Source organism: Rhinatrema bivittatum, chromosome 7 (genome assembly GCF_901001135.1).
Source record: "Rhinatrema bivittatum chromosome 7, aRhiBiv1.1, whole genome shotgun sequence".
NCBI classification, from domain to species: domain Eukaryota; kingdom Metazoa; phylum Chordata; class Amphibia; order Gymnophiona; family Rhinatrematidae; genus Rhinatrema; species Rhinatrema bivittatum.
The window spans coordinates 646,934-672,081 of NC_042621.1; the positions used below are offsets into that span (position 1 = coordinate 646,934).

General features: G+C 47.3%; 1 protein-coding gene across 6 annotated transcripts in view; it reads right to left on the reverse strand.

Moving 5' to 3' along the window:
• LOC115094928 (serine/threonine-protein kinase Nek11-like) overlaps positions 1-25,148 on the reverse strand; it is a 403,945-nt gene that overhangs the window by 294,312 nt on the left and 84,485 nt on the right. For all 6 annotated transcript variants that reach the window (XM_029608021.1, XM_029608022.1, XM_029608023.1 and 3 more), the window contains one exon: positions 6,366-6,550. In XM_029608021.1, the coding sequence (XP_029463881.1) occupies positions 6,366-6,550 (185 nt within the window). The remainder of the gene's footprint in view (positions 1-6,365; positions 6,551-25,148) is intronic.

The following is a 25,148-nucleotide window of genomic DNA, read 5'->3' on the forward strand; positions in this document are numbered from 1 at the left end:
CTCTCAACTCATCTCATACACGCACACACACACTCTACAGACCCTCAGCCTCTCTCTCACCTCTGAGCCTCCTCTTCGCGGGTCGCCGCAGGATGGGCTCTGCAGCGGCCCTGATCTTCTCGGGCCGCGGCAGCCCTGCTACCGAGCCTCTTCCTCTTCTCGGGCTGCTGCGACTTGGGATTCGTGGAGGCCCGTAAGCGCTGCTCCTCTTCTGCACGCGCTGATGCTCCTCCTCCTTCCTGCCCATGCGGCTCCGGCAACATTACTTCCGGGGCCGCACAGGCAGGAAGGAGGAGGAGCATCAGCACGTTTAAACGCGATCTTTTTTTTCGGGCCGTGGTGACGTGAGCCTCACCACAGCCCTGCCCATCTGCCTGTCTCTGCACCGCATGAGCCTCCCTGCGCCCGGGGGCATTGGCTCCCCTCGGGATACCACTGCTCGCGGTGCCCCTGACCCAGGCCTAGTGCTTCCACCGGCCCTGCCTGCAGGTTTCTCTTCAGGCCACAGCGCCAGCAGACCCTCTTCTTGTCTTTGGCCGGGAAGTTTAAAAAAAAAAAAAAAAAAATCAGGTGATGGAGCGACCAGCCCACTGGGGGAAGCCCGATCCCCCGATAGGCCAATCCGCCCCTGCCCGTGCTGGAAAAAAACGCCACCATAGCCTGCCATGCAGCTGACTGAACCAAGCCTGAGAAGCAGGGCTAGCCAAATGCTGCTCAACCTGCTGAGCTCGAGCCACCTCCCTAGAGAAGTGAGAGGGAAAGGGGGTAAGAGATGCCAGGGGAAGGAGGACCCGGTAAGGAAAAAAGAAGGGGACAAAATCTTCCCTATTCTTTTTTTTTTTTACCTTTTTACTTGAGTTCTGCCCTCCCTGGCTGAGCACCGGCTACGGGTGGAGAGGGCACAAGCCTTCATCACCGAGCACTCCCTTGACCTTTTCTTCTGCATTTTAAGTCTACGCCTGATCAAGCTTCCAGAATTAAAGTGCTCAACTGAAGGAGGGACCAAATGGGTGTCACCTCAGGAGCTCAAGTGGTGCGTCTAAATATTCTATCTTCTCCTATTTTTCTTCTTTTTTTTTCAATAAGCAATCCCCAATAGGGAGCTGCATGTCCACCATCTGCTGGAGACGGAGAATTCTGGCGGGCTGATATCGGAGCAGGGCTATATGACAGTCACATCAGCGAGTCAGATTTACTCTGTTTCCATCTGCTGGTAGAGATGCATAATAACCCACTGGTGTGGATTGGCCTGCCTGAGAGCAGAGGAATACAATCTGCATAAATGAGCAGGTGAAAATGGGTGCAAAGAAGTTTCCTGGGATACATGGGGACTTTCACTTTGAAAATGGGTGCAAAGTCCATAGATAACAATTACCTGCAGCAAAGGCGGCACTGAGATCTTGCAACCCATGGAGTTAGGTGGCAGATTCCAGAAGAGAAACATTTTCTCTTCCCTTCCTCTCACAATGCTTAAATCAAAGTTAGCTGCTAGGAAAATGGATGGCTTTAGAAGTGTTCCCCGGGTGAAAGAGGATTTTCACTGATAAGCAGTGAAGCAAGGCCACCAACCCACAGCACACAAAAGGCTGGAAATCAAGACACTTAGATTCAGGAAATTTTCAGCTGCAACTTTGTGTGGCTGGAACTTAGCCCAGGATCACTGGCTATGTTTTAGTTGGCAACCTTAGGTGCTCGGAGTCTGGCTAAAAATTACCCCTATAGTGATTATAAAATAAAAAAAGGAAATAAGATATAGAAATATAATAGTATTAACTGTAAAATAAAATAATAAACTTGTTGGTAATGAAGTTGCCTTTGATTCTAGGTGCCTACCCAGCACTTTGGCCTGTAGAGGAATTCCTCCATTGTCAGAACCTGTTCTGGGCCTACATGTAAATCCTTGGTTCATAGAGGCCTCCCAGCCCCAGGCTGAGCACAAGAAACCTCCAGGCAGGCCTAAGGCAGCCCATTTGCTGTCAGCAGGAATCCACAGCAACAGAGATGATAAGGACCATTTGGCCATTTGTGCCTGAAAAAGAAAGTGCTACTACAAAGGGATTAAACACCATTCAAACAAAACTACGAATGAGAACATTTCTACAATCAGTACCAGAATAACGGCCCACCAAAAATATCAGGAGCACAACAGCATATAAGCATGTACCCCCAACCTCCCCATCCCTGGGAACACCCCTCTTTTCCAACATAAATAGACAATGCGTAGACTTGTATTTGTGACCACAATCAGAACATTAACTTTAAAAAAGGGGAAGTTTAACCCTCTGTTCGATTTAGGGAAAAACATGTTCCTTACTATTCATGCAGTCTTACAGCCTTGCTATGGGCAAGCATAAGTGATGCCCTAAGTGGGATTCTGACTGCAGAAGCAGAAACCGGGTGAGTGAAGAAAATGCTACCTTGTCATCTAGGGCAAAGACCCCAGGAAGTATTTCAGACAGGCTTTCGGGCTGAGTGCTAGTTTAATGCAATTTGGAAAATGCACCCCTGACATTAGAGATTTGATTTTAGCAGAGAAGTAGGGTTAGACACAAGAGGGTGATCAAGGGCACCTGGGAGAGAGCTGCTCTTGGGCCATTAGGATTTAAACTCTGCTGATTCTCTGTGCTCTAAACTGTACAGAGTGAAAAGAGAAGCACTGTCTTGCAATAAAAAAGTCATACATGGGATTTTTTTTCTTTAAGCACGTTCCCTGCGTGAATGGGATCAGACATGCTAGCGAGAGGAGTCACAAAATACCTCCCATTCACAGCGTGTGACTGGTTCATCTCGATTTTCTTTTGACAAAGATCTCACATACTGTGGCCTACATGGCCAACAAGCTCCTATTCCATGTATTAGTTTCTAAACACTGCCGCTGCCAGGGGAACGGCTTGAAGAATTTAAAATTTAGCAGCAAGAGAGGGTGAGTTAATACTAGCTGTGCTGAGTACTTTTGCAATATTGTATGGCACAAAGGTTACAGCTTGCAGTACCATGGTAAAACAAGAATAAATCTGCACAGACATAAGGTAAAACACCACAACAAAAAGCAAGGTGACACTGCTCTGGGGTGCCGTTGTTTAGCCACTGCATTAACAAACTTATGATTAGGGTGCTAAAAGCGAATTTAAAAACTACCCAAGAAGATAACACATTAGAAAATGATATGACCCAACACTTTGAGGCAAACACAAAGATTTGGGGAAATCGGTTTCCTCACTCAGTATGAGATATAGTCATTAGGGATGTGAATCGTTTTTTGACGATTTAAAATATCGTCCGATATATTTTAAATCGTCAAAAATCGTTAGGGCCACGATACAATAACAATTCCCCCGATTTATCGTTAGTAAATATCGAATTGTGTTGGTCTATGGCCGGCGCCATTTTGCGCCGCCATTTTGCAAAATGGCGGCGCAAAATGGCACCGGCTGAAGACAACACGATTCGATTTCAGGAGGCCGTTCCGGACCCCCACTGGACCCCCAGGTAATTTAAGGCATTTTGGGGGGGTTCGGGAGGGTGGGGGATTTAATTTAAAGGGTCGGGGTGGGTTTTAGGGTGTTTTAGTGTGCCGGCTCACGATTTTAACGATTTTCACGATAGTTTAAACACCCAAACGGCAACGATATGATTCCCTCCCCCTCCCAGCCGAAATCGATCGTTAAGACGATCGAGGACACGATTCACATCTCTAATAGTCATCCTATTGCTGTTTCTTCTGCTCTTTGTTTTACGCTCTCATAGAGGCCGATGCAATATCAGTGTGCGGAAAACGGGCGCTCGAGATTGAGCACCCGCTCTCCCAATGCGCACTGCTTGACCTCTCCAGGGCGCCCAATGCTATATGCAAATGGGCTGCCATGGTAAAAAGGAGGCACTAGGGGAAATTGTGTGCCTCTAGTGCCTTCTCTGCAGTGGGTGCCCAGGAAAGGTGACTGTCAGCGGGTTAGGAAAAGAATGCTCAATTTTTATGAGTGTCCCTTTTCCTAACCTGTGCACAGCCACAGATTAGGAAAATGGATGCTCATTAAGTGAGCACTTTTGGGTTGGTTTTTTTTTTGACTGTTCTACTTTTTCACTTCCTCCGACCTAATATCGCCACGATATTAAGTTGGAGGAAGTACAGAAAAGCAGCATTTTCTGCTTTTCCGTTCACTTTTTGGGATCCTCAAAAATCAATGCCTGCTCCAGGGCAGACATTAATTTTGGGCAGTAAAAATGTGTGCGTCGGGTGCACATTTTTTTTTTGCATTGGTGGGGAAATAGCTAATAGCCTCATCAACATGAATTTACATTTGATGAGCGCTATTAGCTATGCGCTCTATTGGACGCGCTAACCCCGATTTTGCATCGGGGGTTATGGATGCGCATTCAAAACACACGTCCAATCGCGTGTTGAGCTGTGTGCTGCGGCCAGCGCACGGTATTGCATCGGCCTGATTATTCTTTACCTATCTAAAAACAAAGGACTTTGATATATACAGTGACCAGAAAGATACCCATGGCATCCTTTCACTTTGCTACTCCTTGAAGACTGAAAACAAAACTCAATGGTGTAATGCAAACTACAATGTAAAACTGTATCTTCACCCATCCTCACTGCTGGCTTATTTTGCAGTGATTTAATGAAAGGAGCTTAACCCTCTAAAGCTGGTCACAAATGTATTAATTAAATCCAATAAAATAGTTTTAGCAATGGTTTATTGAGCACTATTTCTATATATCTGAATGGATTAATATGCTAATCCCATGGAGCATATGAGCACAGTACGCTGCTGCCCCCTGCTGTTCAGGACTTCTTACTCTCTTTAGAGGTAAAGCATTTCCTACTCTCTGTCTTGCAGGTCTGTGGGGTGCGGTACTGCTTCCCCCCACAGGTCAAGCTCAGATTATCCTCAAGCACTATTTCGGAAAGCACAGTATCCTGGAGGGCTCCAGGAGTATTCAGTTCAATGAACTGTGTGAATTAAAAGCAAAAGTCAGTCAATAAAAGTATTTTTCCTAAGTAATGATCCGGCTCAGGGTGGTTTTCCCCAAGGCCACAGAATGAAAGTAAACAGGGGCCCAGCCTGGTAAATGTGTTTACAGGCACAGGGTCCCACGGTTTTGGCCAAATCAGTGTTTTCTGGTAAATCCCCAGGGAAGTGTGTGAGACGAACTAGATTCCTTAATAGCAGTACATTAAATAAAAATATCATATGGCCTGCAGCAACAGGCCAAGGTGGTTCAGTCACTATCATGGTAGGAAGCAGGAATAGACATAGCACATAAAAATGTAATCATTTCAAAGAAAATGTCCCTTAATGTCCACATGCTGAAACCCAGCAACCAGTGTTGATATGTAGAATCATCGTTATTACACACACACCCTGCAAGGGGATCCCAAAGGACGTCGACTCTGCTTCTAACAGAGCAGCAACAGAGCAGAAGAAACGCAAGAGTAACAGGAGAAGGGGAAGAGAATTAGCAGGTGCCCAATTAATAACGTGTGAAGGCTTCCCTTCACTCAGGCAGCTTCTAGCTAGGTTTCTGCATCTTTTAGGTGCTTTCCAGGAACAGTATTTATCCCTTGGAGAGAAGATGAAGTTCTGTTCTCAGTGCTTTCTGATGATACACAAAGGCCAGTTTAATGCATGCATGGCTTGTGAACAGTGGCAACATTACATCAGAGCATCCTAGAACAGAATCAGGTCCCAGAGCTCAGCTCAAGTCCAGGAAAAGAGGAGAAACAGCAGCAGGAGCAGCAAAATCTGTGGCATCCTGTCCCCAGGCCAGAAAAGAAACCTGACCAAGGACATTATGGACCAGCACCAGAAACAGAGACCTGTCTAAATTAAATACTGAACCTTTACTTTAATTATCATTTTGTAATTTTTTCCTTCTTTTCCTACCCTTTTATTTTAATCATTCTGTATCTTATATTGGTAACGAATGTAAAATTATCGTGCCAGTTAATGACCGGAATTCTCTATGCAAACAAAGAGGTAATGAGAGGCCCTGAAGTTTTTTTGCATTTGACCCAAGAAAGTTACCGTCTAAAGAACCCCAAAAAAGAAAGCTGGTAAAATTGCTCACTTCTTTTACCCCTGCAAAGAATTGTAGCAGGATCTTAACAGACCTGGACAATGCCCATAAGCATCACACTCAGTGACGCTCTTTGATGCCAAAGGAAAACACAACATAAGTCCTGCTTATGCAGCTACATTGCACTGAACGCATTTTGAATATTGATTTTAGCAGTGAGCAAGTGAGTTTCAGTCTCTTGTATTCCCTGCACTGCCTCTGTAGTGGCTCACCAAATCGCTCTTTTAAATTCTCAATGCTGAAAACATCAGAGCTCCAACCCCACACAGACAACTTACTCATTTTCTGCCTTCTGACACTGTGCATCCGACACCAAATATGCTGTAGCAAAGCTGCCACTCCCCAGCCTCTTGATCACGGAGTACCGTCCTGCCACAAGCTGGCCAGGGACGTAGGAGCACTGAGTGCCCGGCAACAGGGAACCTGGTGCTAGCTCCACCTGCAGATCCACTGAGGTTCCCATCTGTGAAAGAATGCAAAAGTCACCAACTTCCAAAGACCCATCCTCCTGCTGCTTATTTATCAAGTTATACCATTAAACGGCAGGGGCAATGTAGAAAAGAGGATCTATATATAGACAACAACCAACAAGGACTGAATTACATAGTCGAGTAAACAAAAGCATGGGTGTAGCTTGCTTATTGAGGCGGTTACTACCCCTGACTAAGCTACATATTCAATTACATGCAGTTCCAACACTGCTCTCTACATTAATGGTGGGGTTGAAGGGAAATAGAACTAAAAGGTACTAAGAGCTAAGAGTAACAAGTAAGAGGGAAAAAAAAAACTGCCCATCCAGTCTGCTGGGCAGACTGGATGGGCCGTTTGGTCTTCTTCTGCCGTCATTTCTATGTTATGTTAAAGCTATAAAAAAATGAGAAAAGCACTAGTCCTAATGAAGTTAAGATGAATAAGGCTTCTCTTTATTTATTGACAGTTTTTCCAGGCTTCTTGGACTGGATAGGGCACCATGAGCCAGAGTTTTAAACTAATTATTTTAATACTTCTCTTGCCACTCCCATCTCATCAAATCATGGCAGCCATACTATTCGGACAGGAGCCAAAGACAGCATCTATCTCACAAACCCAATACACAGATACCAAGTCTAGCCACTAAGTGCTGCCATCATGCAGTGGCCGAGACTTGTCCCTCAACAGTATCCCCAGTCCCAGCCAACCGGGCCAGCAGAATAGGCCCTTGGTTTTCACCTTTATTGCCATGGACTACTGGCCTAGCACAAGACAAAGAAAAGCCCTTGAGAAAGCTGAGCTCTATGGGATGAATCATCAGAAAGCTGCTTGGGGCTAGCATGAGTGTGGCTACAAGGGACGTTGCCACTCACACTTAAGAACGGTTCAGATGTCCCACATCCTCTCCCCTACATGCTAGGCTCCGCAACCAGTCAGGATGTTTGACTTGTGGGACAGCTAGCCCATTTCGATGAATGTTGTCAAGATGATTGATGTCTCAGAATCTTGATGTAGTTTCTTTTTTTTTTTAAGTTCCCCTGACTTTATTACATGATCTATGTTTTCATGACACGTTACTTGTTCTTCAAAAAAAGATTATGTTGCAGTCTGGGAAGCTGCAGACCAGGAGTGAACCCTTGGGCCGAACTACCCCCCATGATAGGGCAGGTCGGGAGGCGGAGCCACAGGCAGAGGTCTTCACCCGGGAACCAGGAACCCCCCAGGAGGAGCCCGTAGGGTCCTAGAACCTTGGGACTTAGGAGAACAGTGAGAGTCTCTATAGTAGAAGAAGGCCTGGGCAGAGAGTATGATAAGGTAGTCCAATAGGAATGCTGTAGTCCGTGGGCTAGTTGGGTCCGGCGTGTGCCGGAGCAGATAGTGAGCAGATACAGAGTCTATAGCGTGCTGTGGACTGGAGCAAGCTATGAGCAGGAACGGAGTCTGTAGCGTGCTGTGAGCTGAAGCAAATTGTGAGCAGGAACGGAGTCTGTAGCGTGCTGAGAACTGGAACAGACTGTGAGCAGGATTGGAGTCTGTAGCGTGCTATGAGCTGAAGCAAGCTGTGAGCAGGAATGGAGTCTGTAGCGTGCTGAGAACTGGAACAGACTGTGAGCAGGATTGGAGTCTGTAGCGTGCTATGAGCTGAAGCAAGCTGTGAGCAGGAACGGAGTTTGTAGCGTGCTGAGAACTGGAACCGACTGTGAGCAGAAACAGAGTCTGTAGCGTGCCGTGAGATGAAGCGACCTGCGAGCAGGAACGCAGACGAACCCAGGACAGGCTGGCAGCAGGCAGGAGAGGAATCAGGCACGGGCAATAGTCGGTGGCTGCAGTGACCAGAAGCGGAATCAGGAACAGGCTGAGGTCAATGGCAGGCGGCAGGCAGAAGCGGAGTCAGGAACAAGCAGAAGTCAAGTCAGGAACGTGGAACCAGCGAAGCGCAACTCAGAACTACTAACCAGTAGCGACCCTCGTTGCAAGGCAATGAGACGGTAACTGAACGCCGGTTAAATCAGGCTTGGGGCGTGGCGTCATTAGCCCGGGCGGGGCCAGACTTCCGGCGGCTGTGCGTCCATAGTGCGCGTCCTCACACACGCGCGTGGCGGCAGGGAGATGAGCTGGTAATGGGGGACGCCCTGGAGGGCCGGCAGAGCCGCAGGAGCGGCATTTCCACCACTGTAGGTAAGCGCAGTGCAGAGCGGATAGGGGGGAAGCGGTGGAGACCGCAACAGTACCCCCCCCTTTACGGCCCCTCTTGAGAGGCCCGGGTTTACCTGGGTGGTCCCGGTGGAACTGGTGCAAGAGGTCTTTGTCCAGGATATTACGGCTGGGCTCCCAGGTGTTGTCTTCATCACCACAGCCCTCCCAGGCCAGTAGGTACTCCCATCTATGGTTGTGGAAGCAGATATCTAGGACCTCCCGCACTTGATACGTGGGATCATCATCGACAGACGTGGCCGAAGGATCCGGAGGTGTGAGGTGGTACCGGGAGAGAACCACAGGCTTGAGCAGTGATGCGTGAAAGACATTGTGGACCCGGAAGGAAGATGGTAATCTTAGCCGATAGGACACCAGGCCCACTCGTTCAGCGACTTGAAATGGTCCGCAGAACTTCGGAGCGAATCTCCGAGAGGGAAGTCGGAGGTGCAGATTCTTCGTGCTGAGCCAGACTCTATCCCCTGGCTGGAACGTGGGGGCCGGTCGGCGATGGCGATCAGCTGTCTGTTTGGCCCTAGCGGCCGCACGGAGTAGCTGTCTTCGTGTCATGTGCCACAACGCCTGGAGCTGCTGGGCAGTTACCTGAACAGCAGGTGAGGCACTGGGAGCCTCCAGCGGCAGCGGAGGCCGTAACGGCTTTCCGTACACCAGATGGAATGGAGACTTGCCAGTAGCAGCATGGACCTGGTTGTTATATGCGAATTCGGCCCAGGGCAGGAGCTCAGACCAATTGCCTTGCCTCTCGTTAATGAAGGCCCGGAGGTATTCCTTTAAGGTTCTATTCATCCTCTCGGTCTGTCCGTTGCTTTGAGGATGGAAGGCTGTGGAAAAACTGAGCTTTACCTTAAAGCATCTGCAGAGCGCTCTCCAATAGCGGGCTACAAACTGAGGGCCTCTGTCCGACACTATGTCCTGGGGAAGACCGTGGAGTCTGAAGACATGTTGGGCGAACAGATGGGCCAACTCGGGTGCAGCGGGAAGCTTCGGAAGAGGAACTAGATGGACCATTTTTGAAAAACGGTCAACCATGACCCAGATGACCGTATGTCCATCAGACGGAGGTAGGTCTACTACGAAGTCCGTAGCTATGTGGGTCCATGGCTCAGTGGGGACCGGAAGCGGGTGGAGGAGCCCGCAAGGGGAGCCAGGACTGGGCTTCTGGCGAGCACAGTTAGGGCAGGAGGCTACATAGGAGGCGACATCACGCTGGATGTTAGGCCACCAGTAATACCGGTTAACAAGTTCCAGGGTCCTTTCTCGTCCAGCGTGTCCTCTGATCAAGGAGTCGTGAGCCCAACGTAAGGCGGTCAGCCGGTCCCGGCGCAAGAGCACCGTCCTGTCTTGAGAGAGGATAGTCATGGCAGACAGACGAACCTTAGTGGGATCCAAGATGAATTGAGGTGGCTCATGGTCCTCTTCGGCACAGGAGGTGCGGGACAGGGCATCTGCCCGGAGGTTCTTGGCCGCAGGGCGATACTGTAAAACAAAGTCGAACCGACTGAAAAACAAGGCCCAGCGGGCTTGGCGAGGGTTCAGTCGTTGAGCCTGAGTCAGGAATTCTAGATTTTTGTGATCCGTGTAAACGGTGGTGGTGTGCAAGGTGCCCTCGAGCCACTGTCTCCATTCTTCGAAGGCGAGTTTTATTGCTAGCAGCTCTTTGTCCCCGATGGAGTAATTGCTTTCAGCGGGCGAGAACTTCCTGGAGAAGTACGAGCAAGGAAGAAGTTGTCCAGAGTCGGTATGCTGGCTGAGGACCGCTCCCACTGCGATACTGGAGGCATCGACCTCCACGATGAATGGTCGTGAGGGGTCCGGGTGCCGGAGGCAGACGTCAGAGAGGAAGGCCTCCTTGAGATCAGAGAAGGCTGCAACCGCAGCATCAGGCCAGTGCTTAACATCAGCTCCTTTTCGGGTCAGGGCTGTGAGAGGAGCCACCTGGTGAGAGTACCGTGGGATAAAATGTCTATAAAAGTTCGCAAAGCCCAGAAACCGTTGGAGGGCTTTAAGACCTGTCGGCCGGGGCCATTTCGTAATGGCCGCTACTTTCTCTGGGTCCATACAGAAGCCAGTAGCGGAGATAATATAGCCCAGGAAAGGCAGAGACTCGGCCTCGAAGACACATTTCTCCAATTTCGCGTACAGACGGTTAGCTCGGAGAGCCTGGAGGACCTGGCGGACATGCTGGCGGTGAGAGTCCATATCTTTAGAGTATATGAGTACGTCGTCTAGATAGACTATCACGTGGGAATGGAGCATCTCTCGAAGCACCTCGTTCATGAGGTGCTGGAAGACAGCGGGGGCATTACAAAGCCCGAAGGGCATCACGAGGTACTCGTAATGCCTGTCTCTGGTGTTGAATGCAGTCTTCCATTCGTCCCCTGGACGTATGCGGACGAAGTTGTAAGCTCCTCTAAGGTCCAACTTCGTAAAGATACGAGCCCCTTGAAGACGATCCAGCAGTTCCGGGATAAGCGGGAGAGGGTACCGGTCTCGCATGGTGATGGCGTTGAGGCCGCGGTAATCAATATACGGCCGAAGCGAGCCATCCTTCTTGGCCACGAAAAAGAATCCGGCACCTGCCGGTGAACGGGATGGACGGATGAACCCCTTGGCAAGGTTCTCTGAGATGTACTGGGACATTGCCTTGGTCTCGGGCAATGATAGAGGATACACACGGCCACGGGGCGGTGTGGTACCTGGAATCAGGTCAATGGGACAGTCAAACGGCCTGTGTTCAGGAAGAATCTCCGCCATCTCCTTGGAGAAGACATCTTGGAAATTCTGGTAGGCCTCAGGCAGAAGGTGCGAGGAACAGAGATGTAGAGACTGAGGTGGACGGGGGAGGCATAGGCACCGTTCAAAGCAGGCAGAACCCCAGCTGACTAATTGGAAATCATCCCATCTAATGACGGGAGAGTGCTGACGAAGCCACGGAAGTCCCAACACCAGCGGATGCACTGCTCGTTCCAGGACAAGTAGAGAGATTTCCTCGGAGTGAAATAGGCCTGTCTGCAGAGTCACTGGTTTCGTGGAACAAGAGATAATCCCAGGAAGCAAAGTCCCTCGGATCGAGGAGATCCGTAGAGGAGGGACCTTTGGTACGGTAGGCAGGGCAAGTTGCGTCACCAGCTCGGCGACAATAAAGTTCCCCTCGGCTCCAGAATCGACGAAGGCCCGAATATGGATTTCCCCACCGGGGTATTTGAGGGTTACAGGAAGTGTGCAGGGAGGAGCTGATCCGGTAGCGCCTAGGTGTAGCTCCTCGGTGTAACCTAGGCACGAGCGTTTCCCGGACGCTCAGTGCAGGATGACAGGTAATGTCCTTTGCTCCCACAATATAGGCAGAGGCCCAGAGAGCGCCGTCGGCTTCTCTCTTCCGGAGTAAGTGGTGACCTGCCCAGTTGCATGGGTTCAGATGCAGGGGTAGAAGCCCTCAGCGGGGGTGACCTAGAGGAGGCAGGCAGGCGATGCAGACTTCTACTAGAGGAACGGTTCTCTCTGTCCCGCTGCTGAAGACGGCGGTCTACTTTACCCGCAATGTCCATTAAGTCGTTCAAATCATCAGGGATTTCCCTTCCTGCCAGTTCATCTTTGATTCGACCAGACAGGCCCTCGAGAAAGATTCCCTTTAGGCAATCGTCCTGCCACGCCAGCTCCATGGCCAGGGTTCGAAAGTTAATAATATATTCTGCTACCGGGCGCGTGCCCTGTCGGAGGTGCAGGAGCTCCGAGGCCGCCGTGGACTGACGCGCAGGATCATCGAAGGCTAGCCGGAACTGAAGAAGGAAATCCTGGAGATTCTGTAGCAGAGGATCGGAGCGTTCCCACAAAGGTGAAGCCCAGTCTAGGGCCTTGCCATCCAATAAAGAAAAGATATAGGCTACCTTGGCTGCCTCAGAAGGAAACTGGGACGGTAGCAGGGTGAACCGTACTTGACACTGGTTCAGGAATCCATGGCATGTTTTACTGTCCGCGGCGTACCTGCTGGGAGCACGGGCAGCTGTGTATTAGGAACAGATGCCGGTGCAGGAGGCCCTTGACGAGTAGAAGCCTCTAAACGAGAGACCAACTGGTCCACGGTGGCAGCAAGAGTATCGATGCAATGTTGCTGTTGTTGAAGGCGTTGCGCCATCCCAGGGATAGCCTGTAGACTAGGGGACTCCGCCGAGTCCATGGCCTTGCAAACTGTTGCAGTCTGGGAAGCTGCAGACCAGGAGTGAACCCTTGGGCCGAACTACCCCAATGATAGGGCAGGTCGGGAGGCGGAGCCACAGGCAGAGGTCTTCACCCGGGAACCAGGAACCCCCCAGGAGGAGCCCGTAGGGTCCTAGAACCTTGGGACTTAGGAGAACAGTGAGAGTCTCTACAGTAGAAGAAGGCCTGGGCAGAGAGTATGATAAGGTAGTCCAATAGGAATGCTGTTGTCCGTGGGCTAGTTGGGTCCGGCGTGTGCCGGAGCAGATAGTGAGCAGATACAGAGTCTATAGCGTGCTGTGGCCTGGAGCAAGCTATGAGCAGGAACGGAGTCTGTAGCGTGCTGTGAGCTGAAGCAAACTGTGAGCAGGAACGGAGTCTGTAGCATGCTGAGAACTGGAACAGACTGTGAGCAGGATTGGAGTCTGTAGCGTGCTATGAGCTTAAGCAAGCTGTGAGCAGGAACGGAGTCTGTAGCGTGCTGAGAACTGGAACAGACTGTGAGCAGGATTGGAGTCTGTAGTGTGCTATGAGCTGAAGCAAGCTGTGAGCAGGAACGGAGTCTGTAGCGTGCTGAGAACTGGAACCGACTGTGAGCAGAAACAGAGTCTGTAGCGTGCCGTGAGATGAAGCGACCTGCGAGCAGGAATGCAGACGAACCCAGGACAGGCTGGCAGCAGGCAGGAGAGGAATCAGGCACGGGCAATAGTCGGTGGCTGCAGCGAGCAGAAGCGGAATCAGGAACAGGCTGAGGTCAATGGCAGGCGGCAGGCAGAAGCGGAGTCAGGAACAAGCTGAGGTCAATGGCAGGTGGCAGGCAGAAGTGGAGTCAGGAACAGGTTGAGGTCAATGGCAGGCGGCAGGCAGAAGCGGAGTCAGGAACAAGCAGAAGTCAAGTCAGGAACGTGGAACAAGCGAAGCGCAACTCAGAACTACTAACCAGTAGCGACCCTCGTTGCAAGGCAATGAGACGGTAACCGAACGCCGGTTAAATCAGGCTTGGGGCGTGGCGTCGTTAGCCCGGGCGGGGCCAGACTTCCGGCGGCTGTGCGTCCATAGTGCGTGTCCTCACGCGCGCGCATGGCGGCAGGGAGATGAGCTGGTAATGGTGGACGCCCTAGGAGGCCGGCAGAGCCGCGGGAGCGGCGTTTCCACCACTGTAGGTAAGCGCAGTGCAGAGCGGATGGGGGGAAGCGGTGGAGACCGCAACAGATTATACAAAAAAAAGAAAAAAAGAAAGCCGCTCGGAGACAAGATAGCCAATTACTTTATTTTATTTAAAACTTTTTTATTCTGACATTCATTTTCATATCACATCGGTTTATAATTAACAGGATAAGATAGAACCAGGTTCAGAAGGCGAAAATAAAAGTTACATGTAACAGGGAGATGAAGGAACAAGATGGGCGGGGAGAGGAAAAGGCAGAGTCTAGTGGACTTAAGGAATGCAGTTAAATAAGAGCTTGGAGTAAGCAAACTATGTACAATTGAGTGTAACTAATATAAATAGCATAAGTGTCTGGATTCTTAGGCCAGGTGGGGGGTGAGAAGAAGCCTGTTGGGGAAAGCGTGGAGTTGAGAGCATTACTTATGTATAGGCCAACTTGAATAGCCAAGTTTTCAGTTGTTTTTTTTTGAAGGTTTTTGTGCAGTGTTCTAGGCGAAGTTCGGGAAGCATAGAGTTCCATAGATTTGGTCCTACTATGGAAAACGCGCGTTCCTTGATGGAGATGAGATGGGCGAGTTTGTAGGAGGGTGTAGACAGGGATCTTTATAGGCAGCTCTGGTGGGTCTGTTGGAGGTATGGTAATGCAGGGAGTCATTAAGCCAATGTATGTTCTGATTGTGTAGTGTTTTGTGGATAGTTGTGAGGGTTTTGTGGAGTATTCTAGAGGGAATTGGGATGTAGATGTAGATCTCTAAGGATTGGTGTAATGTGATCTGTTCTGTGGGAATTGGTGAGGATTCTAGCAGCTGCGTTTTGCAGCATTTGGAGAGGTTTGATGGAAATGGCAGGGAGGCCTAAAAGAAGAGTGTTGCAGTAGTCAATATTGCTGAATTAGGTGGCTTGTAGGACAGTTCGGAAGTCATTGTGATGGAGGAGGGGGTCTTAGTTTTTTAAGGACCTGCAATTTATAGAAGCAATCTTTGGTGGTGGTGTTGATAAATTTTTTTAAGTTCAAATGACTGCCCAGAATGACTCCTAGATCTCTGATGTGCTGTGGAAAAGGGGAGGGTTGATCAGAGGGGAAGGAGTTATTGTGGCTGGGGGAGATGAGAAGTAGCTCTGTTTTTGTAGTGTTTAGGGCGAGGTTAAGATTAGTTAGGAGGCGGTTGATGGAGGTAAGGCAATTATCCCAGGTCTTGAGGGCTTTAGGAAGGGTTTCCGTGATAGGGATGACTATTTGGACATCATCCGCATAGATATAGTGTGTTAGGCCGAGGTCGGCAAGGAGTTGGCAAAGGGGTAGAAAATAGACATTAAAGAGAGTGGGGGAGAGGGAGGAACCTTGGGGCACCCCCCGGGTTAAGTTAAAGGGGTTAGATTCTTGGTTGCCAATTTTGACCTTATAGTACCTGTTACTAAGGAAGGATTTAAACCAACTTGATTTAAATAGATTTAAGCCAACTTGATGTAAATAGATTTTCAGCCACGTGCTAGCCAGTAGGTTGCAGCTGAAAATTTGCCTGAACTTAGTAGGCTAAAATTTCACCTGTTATTTGTGAACTCAACCATACCCTGAAAATTCCTCCCTCTCCCCCACTCTCTTTAATGTCTATTTTCTACCACTTTGAAAGTGGCTAATATATTCGCCTGGTGGAAAAGTTTCAGCCTGACTGCAGTTAGGTGATTAGATCCTTTCGAATATCGACCATGTAAGACTCTAATGCCTTATGAATGTATTCTTGATCAACTTCTAGCAATCTGTTTCAGTTCCCTAACATGATGATTTAATTTCAGAAAATTATTAGCAATAATAGCAAAGGGCACCATGAGAGGACACCTCATGGTAACAGCTGCCAAAATAATACTCCCTCACCTTAGGACTGAGAGGACACTCAGCCTTACCTCATCTCAACATGAGAGGAGAGTCTCAGCCTTACCTCCTCTTATTTCAGGACAGAGGGGACAGACAGCCTCAGTTCAGCTTATCTCAGAAATGAAGTGAGTCTCAGGCCTCATTCTCTCTTATCTTAGGACTCAGGACAGTCTCTGCCTCACCTCTTTTTATCCCAGGATGCCTGCTGAGTCTCAGCCTTACCTCCTCCAGCAGAGTCTTTGTGTCACTGTCTCTCTTATCTCAGGATGGATGGAGTGTCTCAGTCTTACTTGCTATCTCACTAATCTAGCAACAGGTTTCCTGGAGACAAGCAAACAAAACTCCCAAAGGAGTTTCTGCTTTTGCACTTGTGAATAAAGGTCCTTACAGTAATTCCCATGAACCAAGCACACAGATATAACCTTTGTGTTTCAGCTGAGGGGCAGGAATGCAGCTCTTGTCTTCATCTGAGCTCTTCTAGGTACTGTTGATGTCTACATGGACAAAATAATGCTCTGGCTTTTGTTATTAAAGGAATCCTCAATTCTACAAAGTCATGGCTATCTCAAAACAAGCCTATTCCTTAATTTTTATTGTAAACAAATCTGAAAACGCACGTCTCTACTATTACCATTTAAAATAAATAAATAAATAAAAGTTTTGTGTTTCTTAGTTGTGTGGTTCTTTCAGCAACAGATGGCATAAGAGAACCTGAAAAACTGGCCTAGGTGTTATATTACCAGCCACCGTGTCTCTCCCAGCAGATAAAAACAAAGCTTTGTGTGACAAGGTTTAACACAAATGAATGGAAGTATGGTGACCCTTATTTTACAGTTCTCTGTATACTGTACATTTTGGGCTAAGGGCAAATGGATTGTGGTGGCTTGGAGGTGAAATGCCTGCTCTGTGGCTCTTTGCTAAATATGGCACATTTTGGAGAGAAACACAGACCGTTTTCTGATTCTTTTGATCACATATATTTATATCAATTTCATTTACCATCAAAATAAAGTAAAATTGTTTTTTTAAGCAATGTTTATACTTATTAATGTTGCACTAAGATGGCTCAGTTTCAAAGTCTCTTTTAAAGGTATGAATGTTTTACTGTTGAATAACTTATTATTTCTATTTGTAATGATTTTTATCCGATTATTAATTATTAGCTGGAACACTGTTCGTTTATTTGGATTTTCAATTCACTGAATATTATTGACTTTACTGCTGGCATCACATGGCAATGCTATGTGCATAAGAAAAAGCTCTTCTGAATTTATATGAATTCAACAACGCTGAATATCAATGTGATATCATCAATGTTGACATACCCAAGTCCTGGTTCAATTAATTGCCCCTGAGGCAGCTCTGTGCAAAAGAGCGAAACTCGGCCAGAGCGGGGCATTTTAATAAGAACATAAGAACATAAGAAATTGCCATGCTGGGACAGACCAAGGGTCCATCAAGCCCAGCATCCTGTTTCCAACAGAGGCCAAAAACCAGGCCATAAGAACCTGGCAATTACTCAAACACTAAGAAGAACCCATGCTACTGATGCAATTAATAGCAGTGGCTATTCCCTAAGTATAATTGATTAATAGCCATTAATGGACTTCTCCTCCAAGAACTTATCCAAACCTTTTTTGAACCCAGCTACACTAACTACCTTCTCTGGCAACAAATTCCAGAGCTTTATTGTGCGTTGAGTGAAAAAGAATTTTCTCCGATTAGTCTTAAATGTGTTACTTGCTAACTTCATGGAATGCCCCCTAGTCCTTCTATTATTCGAAAGTGTAAATAACCGAGTCACATCTACTCGTTCAAGACCTCTCATGATCTTAAAGACCTCTATCATATCCCCCCTCAGCCGTCTCTTCTCCAAGCTGAACAGCCCTAACCTCTTCAGCCTATCCTCATAGGGGAGCTGTTCCATCCCCTTTATCATTTTGGTTGCCCTTCTCTGTACCTTCTCCATCGCAACTATATCTTTTTTGAGATGCGGCGACCAGAATTGTACACAGTATTCAAGGTGCGGTCTCACCATGGAGCGATACAGAGGCTTGTTTTCATCATCCGATTCCTATTGTCTTCACTGTTACACAGCCTACTGGATCGGCTACCGCTTTGTTTTTTGGGTCCATGATTTTTATCCGTACACTGAATTGACTGGTATGCGGGCAACTGTAGAGGGGATGTTGTGGATACCACCTCCTGGAGTGGCACAGGATGGCAAGGTAGGAACTAAGTGTAGGGAATCTGGTGAGGCTGGAGCAATAAACAAGTGCAGGCTCGGCTGGAGCTCTAGGACAAAATGCAGGCTGGAATGGAGCTCTGGAATGGAATGCAGGCTGGAATGGAGCTCTGGAATGGAGTGCAGGCTGGAATGGAGCTCTGGAATGGAATGCAGGCTGGAATGGAGCTCTGGAATGGAGTGCAGGCTGGAATGGAGCTCTGGAATGGAATGCAGGCTGGAATGGAGCTCTGGAATGGAGTGCAGGCTGGAATGGAGCTCTGGAATGGAGTGCAGGCTGGAATGGAGCTCTGGAATGGAATGCAGGCTGGAATAGAGCTCTGGAATGGAGTGCAGGCTGGAATGGAGCTCTGGAATGGAATGCAGGCTGGAATGGAGCTCTGGAATGGAGTGCAGGCTGGAATGGAGCTCTGGAATGGAGTGCAGGCTGGAATAGAGCTCTGGAATGGAGTGCAGGCTGGAATGGAGCTCTGGAATGGAATGCAGGCTGGAATGGAGCTCTGGAATGGAGTGCAGGCTGGAATGGAGCTCTGGAATGGAATGCAGGCTGGAATAGAGCTCTGGAATGGAGTGCAGGCTGGAATGGAGCTCTGGAATGGAGTGCAGGCTGGAATAGAGCTCTGGAATGGAGTACAGGCTGGAATGGAGCTCTGGAATGGAGTGCAGGCTGGAATGAGACTCAGGAACAGACCGAAGAAGCGTGGTGGTAAGAGTGAACTCAGGAACACTGGAACAGTGTGGGTGAGTGTGAAAATGGAATACTGAAACTGAGCGCAAGTAAGTGTGGAACTGGAATATTGGAACAGGGACTGGGGCAGACAGACTAGGACAAGACAGGGCAAAAACTACACTTAAAATGGGACACAGAATGCCCAAAGGCAGTGTAGGCAAGGAAAGCCCTGGGAGGCAAGGCTGAGAGGCCTAGAAATTAGGAAGAGACCTAGAGGTTTCAGGCTAGGCCAGAGGTCAAAAAATCGAGAGGCCTAGGAAAGGTCAGAAAGACAAGGCAGGTTCAGAAGGCCCGCAGGCCACAGGGCAAGGCAAAAGGCAGAATCAGGCTGAAAGGCTACAGGAACTAGCTATGCAGAACTAGAATCAGAAGGCCTGGAGGCTACACGGGAACACAAGGAAAGGCCTTGGAAGGCTGCAAAGAGAGAGTAGCTAAAGCAGGGAGCCAAGGAGAACTTGATGCTGAAGCCTTGAAGGGAAAAACAGAAAGGGTTAAGTAGGGCAGGAGTCTGAGTGTGATGCGGGCAGGAGACAAGGGCTTAGCCAGTCAGGGTCGAGAGCTCATTGAGGTTATCTGGTACCTCCTGTGTCTAGTCTGGATTCATTCCCTGAGGTACCCAGCTTCTACTATCACTGTCCGTTCCTTGGACAACACTAGTGTCCAAATCTGCCTTATTTACGCCCCCCCAGGGCTCCTAGAAGCCGACCCCTCTCCACTCATCGAAATTATAGCCAAACATATCGACTCCATCTCACCTGCTATCATTTTAGGAGATTTCAACATCCATGTTGATTCTCCCTCCCCATCTTCCAACTGCGAAGCCCTACTTTCCTCCTTCCAGGCAATGGGTTTCAATCAAATCATAAATAAGCCCACCCATAAGGCAGGCCACACGCTTGACCTGATATTCACAAATGATACCATCTCGCCCATCTCCCCACCTTCCTGCTCCCCCATCCCCTGGTCAGACCATTCGTTGATAGTTACAAAACTAGCCATTAATCAAAAACAGACCCCTATTGCTCCCAAATCCTCCATCCAATTCAGGAAACCTTGTTCTATGGACACTCTCAACAACAGCCTTGCCAAAGACCTATCCAAATTGGACCTCGCAGATGCTGATACCGCAATTAATTCCTGGCAAACAATCACACACGCAGTAGCAAACACAATATGCCCATTATCCTCTAAAACTATCAACCCAGCACGCACGAACAAAAAACCCTGGTTCTCTACGGAATTAAGAAAACTCAAACAAGACCTACAACACAAGGAACTACGCTGGCGGAAAGACCCCTCCCCCACAGCATTGGCTTCTTACAAAACAGCAATGAGCTTCTACAGAACATCGATCACCCGCACCAAACGAGATTTTTATGCCAAAAAAATACACGGTTTCTTATACGACCCTAAAACGCTTTTCTCATATGTGGCAGCCCTCACCACTCCCACTTCCCCTACCTTCTCAGAAGAAGAAGCCCAAAACAAATCCACAGAGTTGGCGATTTTCTTTGACAACAAAGTCAAAAACCTACTTGGCCCACTGGCAACATCCAACACTTCATCCGTAGCATTACAACCCCCCAGCCAAACTCCTAGCCAAAATCCATCATCTACTATCCTTAAACAGACACTAGTATCTCTTGAACCTACATCATCACTGGAAATAGAATCAATTATCAAGAAAATGAAACCCTCGTCTCACCCTTGGGACCAAATACCAACCAAACTTCTCCTCACCATTCCTAACACCATTGCCAGATCTCTGGCAGACATCATAAATTGTTCCCTCAATCAAGGATCTGTCCCTGACTCCTTAAAAATTGCTTCGCTGAAACCCTTACTAAAAAAACCCAATCTAGACCCAGCCAACCCAGCAAATTTCCGCCCCATCGCAAACCTACCTTTTATAGCTAAAATAATGGAAAAACTTGTCAACTTCCGTCTCACTGACTACTTGGACTCCCACAATATCTTATACCCTTCTCAATTCGGATTCAGGAAACGCCTAAACACAGAATCCCTCCTTCTTTCTTTAACGGACACCATCCTGATGGGCCTTGACAAGGGATAATCATACCTTCTAGCCCTACTCGATATTTCTGCGGCGTTTGACACGGTAAATCACGACATCCTCATCAGCCGTCTAATGGAAATAGGCATCTCTGGCTCCGCACTGCTCTGGTTTAAATCCTTTCTGAACAACAGGCACTACAAAGTTAAAATAAACGACAAAGAATCCCACCCCATCCCGTCAAAACAAGGAGTACCACAGGGCTCTTCTCTTTCCCCTACCCTGTTTAACATATATCTACTTCCATTATGCCAGCTGCTCAATAGCCTCAACCTCACCCACTTTATATACGCAGACGATGTGCAAATCATAATCCCCATCTCAGACCCCATCTCCTCAACTCTAAATTTCTGGAACGACTGCCTACAAGCCATCAACCAGCTTCTCTCGAGTCTCAACCTGGTCCTAAATACGTCCAAAACGGAACTCCTGGTTATCTCCCCTAGCGATAACCACCCCTTCACCAATAACACAATAACCCCACTAGCAAGCCATGTCAGAGACCTTGGGGACACCCTTGACTCTAGAATGAATTTCAAAAAATTCATTAACGCGACAACTAAAGAATGTTTCTTCAAGCTACAGGTCCTGAAGCATCTAAGACCACTCTTACACTTCCAGGATTTCCGTTCTGTGCTTCAAGCAATACTGTTTTCAAAGATAGACTATTGCAACGCTCTTCTACTCGGTCTCCCCGCCTCTTCGACCAAACCTCTACAGATGCTGCAAAACGCAGCGGCCAGGATCCTTACAAACACACGGCGCAAGAACCACATCACACCTATCCTAAAAATCTTACATTGGCTTCCTATTCAATATAGAATACTTTTCAAAGCTCTCACTATCATCCACAAATCGGTCTACCAACAATCCACTCTCCAACTCACCTTCCCTCTGGAACTACATACATCCTCAAGACCAATAAGAACTGCCTACAAAAGTAAGCTCAAGGCCCCTCCCAACAAATCATCAGTCCACAACTCCATTAACAAGCGAGCACTTTCGACAGCAAGTCCGCTACATTGGAATTCGCTTCTCAAGACTTACGCCAGGAACAATGCCATTTAACCTTCAGAAAAAAACTTAAAACCTGGCTGTTCACACAAGCCTACCGTTGAAGGAATCCATTTTAACCAACTCTGTCTCTCACCCTTCAACCCACCCTTTATCCCTCCCCTCACTCCCAACCTTTTTCCCTTTCCCCTCTCTACCTCAACCCACCTTTTTTCCCACCCCCCCCCGCCACCCCCCATCTGACATACCAAGTATATATCCGCTGATTATAATCCATGTTTCTGTATTACTAATTTATTGTTTTATGTTAATTTATAGTTTGTAATTTTGTTAACTTATTGGTTGATTCTTGATCTCCCATTTCTGTTATTGTTTAATTCTGTCCTATCTTCCGACATCCATGTTATTACTCTCCCTGTTTTAATGTAACTTCTCATTTCTACTTATACATTAATTGGTTTCCCCATGTTTTAATGTAAACCGGTACGATAAGACCTGGTCTTGAGTGTCGGTATAGTAAAAGAAGTTAAATAAATAAATAAATAAATATAATAAAGAACTATTCTACTGTGTCCGCTTACATGGAGTCTAGCCTATCGCTGTGGTTCCCCACAGGGTCCCTCCCCGTGGGAGGAGTCATCGCCACACGACAAAAAGTCCACAAACATGTCTGAAACACAACAAAAGGGAATGGTGAATAAAACGGAAATTGTCATAATACCGCTGTATCGCTCCATGGTGAGACCGCACCTTGAATACTGTGTACAATTCTGGTCGCCGCATCTCAAAAAAGATATAGTTGCGATGGAGAAGGTACAGAGAAGGGCGACAAAATGATAAAAGGGGATAGAACAGCTCCCCTGTGAGGAAAGACTAAAGAGGTTAGGACTGTTCAGTTTGGAGAAGAGACGGCTGAGGGGGGATGTGATAGAGGTGTTTAAAATCATGAGAGGTCTAGAACAGGTAAATGTGCATCGGTTATTTACTCTTTCAGATAATAGGACTAGGGGCACTCCATGAAGTTAGCATTAGCACATTTAAAACTAATCGGAGAAAGTTCTTTTTCACTCAATGCACAATTAAACTACACTACTTCTCTCGCTAACAGATAACATTTTAAGAGGTTTTGATAGCAGTAAACACTACATTCTAATAATGCTAGACTTATCAGCAGCCTTCGATACAGTAAACCATAAAATACTACTAAATAGACTAAAAGAAATCGGATTACATGGCAAAACAATAAACTGGTTCAGTTCATACCTAAATAACAGGTTTTTCCAGGTTCAGATCAACAATACATTATCTGAAAAAATCAATCTCAAAACAGGAGTACATACATAGAAACATAGAAACATAGAAATGACGGCAGAAGAAGACCAAACGGCCCATCCAGTCTGCCCAGCAAGCTTCACACACTTTTTTCTCTCATACTTATCTGTTTCTCTTAGCTCTTGGTTCTATTTCCCTTCCACCCCCACCATTAATGTAGAAAGCAGTGATGGAGCTGCATCCAAGTGAATATCTAGCTTGATAAGTTAGGGGTAGTAGGGGTAGTAACCGCCGCAATAAGCAAGCTACACCCATGCTTATTTGTTTTACTCAGACTATGTTATACAGCCCTTATTGGTTGTTTTTCTTCTCCCCTGCCATTGAAGCAGGGAGCTATGCTGGATATGCTTGAAGTATCAGTTTATTCTTCTCCCATGCTGTTGAAGCAGAGAGCCATGCTGGATATGCATCGAAAGTGGAGTATCAGGCACATTTGGTTTGGGGTAGTAACCGCCGTAACAAGCCAGCTACTCCCCGCTTTGTGAGTGCGAACCCTTTTTTCTTCTCCCCTGCCGTTGAAGCAGAGAGCTCTGCTGGATGTGTGTAGTATCAGTTTTTTCTTCTCCCGCAGGGATCAGCCCTGTCTGCAACCCTCTTTAACATATACATGCTGCCCTTAGGCCATCTGCTTGCAGGACTAGGAATCACACACTACATATATGCGGACGATATCTAACTAATTCTACCTATAGAAGACACATTAGAAAAAACACTAAACCTGGCTAACATGTACCTAGACATTATAAGACAACTACTAAACCAAATGGAACTTGTGAATAATATTGATAAAACAGAATTTCTACACTTAGAACGGAAAAATACCGAAATCAGCCAAACACCAATAACCCTCAATAACAAACAGACAATTAAACTAGCTGAAAAAGTACGAAACCTTGGAATAATAATGGACCCTGAAATCAATCTAAAACAGCACATATCACTGAAAGTAAGGGAAGGCTATGCTAAACTCATGGTACTCAGAAAACTAAAACCGCTACTAACACTAACTAATTTCCGAACAGTTCTACAGGCACTAATTTTCTCCAGCACGGACTACTATAATGCCCTTCTATTAGGACTCCCAAACACAACATTAAGACCACTCCAAATACTTCAAAACACAGCAGCTAGAATATAACTGGAAAAAGGAGGAGGGACCATATAACTGAAACCCTAGCGGAACTACATTGGTTACCTATCGAACACAGAATTAAATACAAAACCCTATGTACCATTCACAAACTAATACATGATGAGAAATCGGACTGGCTAAACACAGCATTAAGGGTACACGTCCCACACAGAAACCTTCGTTCTGCAAATAAAGCACTCCTAACCATTCCTTCAGTAAAAACTGCAAGATTAACCCAAGTGAGAGAAAGAGCATTATCACTAGCAGGCCCCATACTTTGGAATACAATGCCTCTAGAGATCAGATTGCAAAGAGATCTCAAAGCATTTAAGAAAAGTTTAAAAACATGGCTTTTCAAACAAGCATTTTATAAAGAGACGGGAGAATAGGAAATAGCAAATGTTGCTTACCTGTAACAGGTGTTCTCACAGGACAGCAGGATGTTAGTCCTCACAAATGGGTGACATCACAGGATGGAGCACTGTACGGAAAACTTTTCTGTCAAAGTTTCTACAAAGCTTTGACTGGCACTGGCACTGGCACACTGAGTGCACTGAGCATGCTCAGCCTGCAATTATCCCTGTGAGCCACAGGAGTCTCCCTCAGTCTCGTCT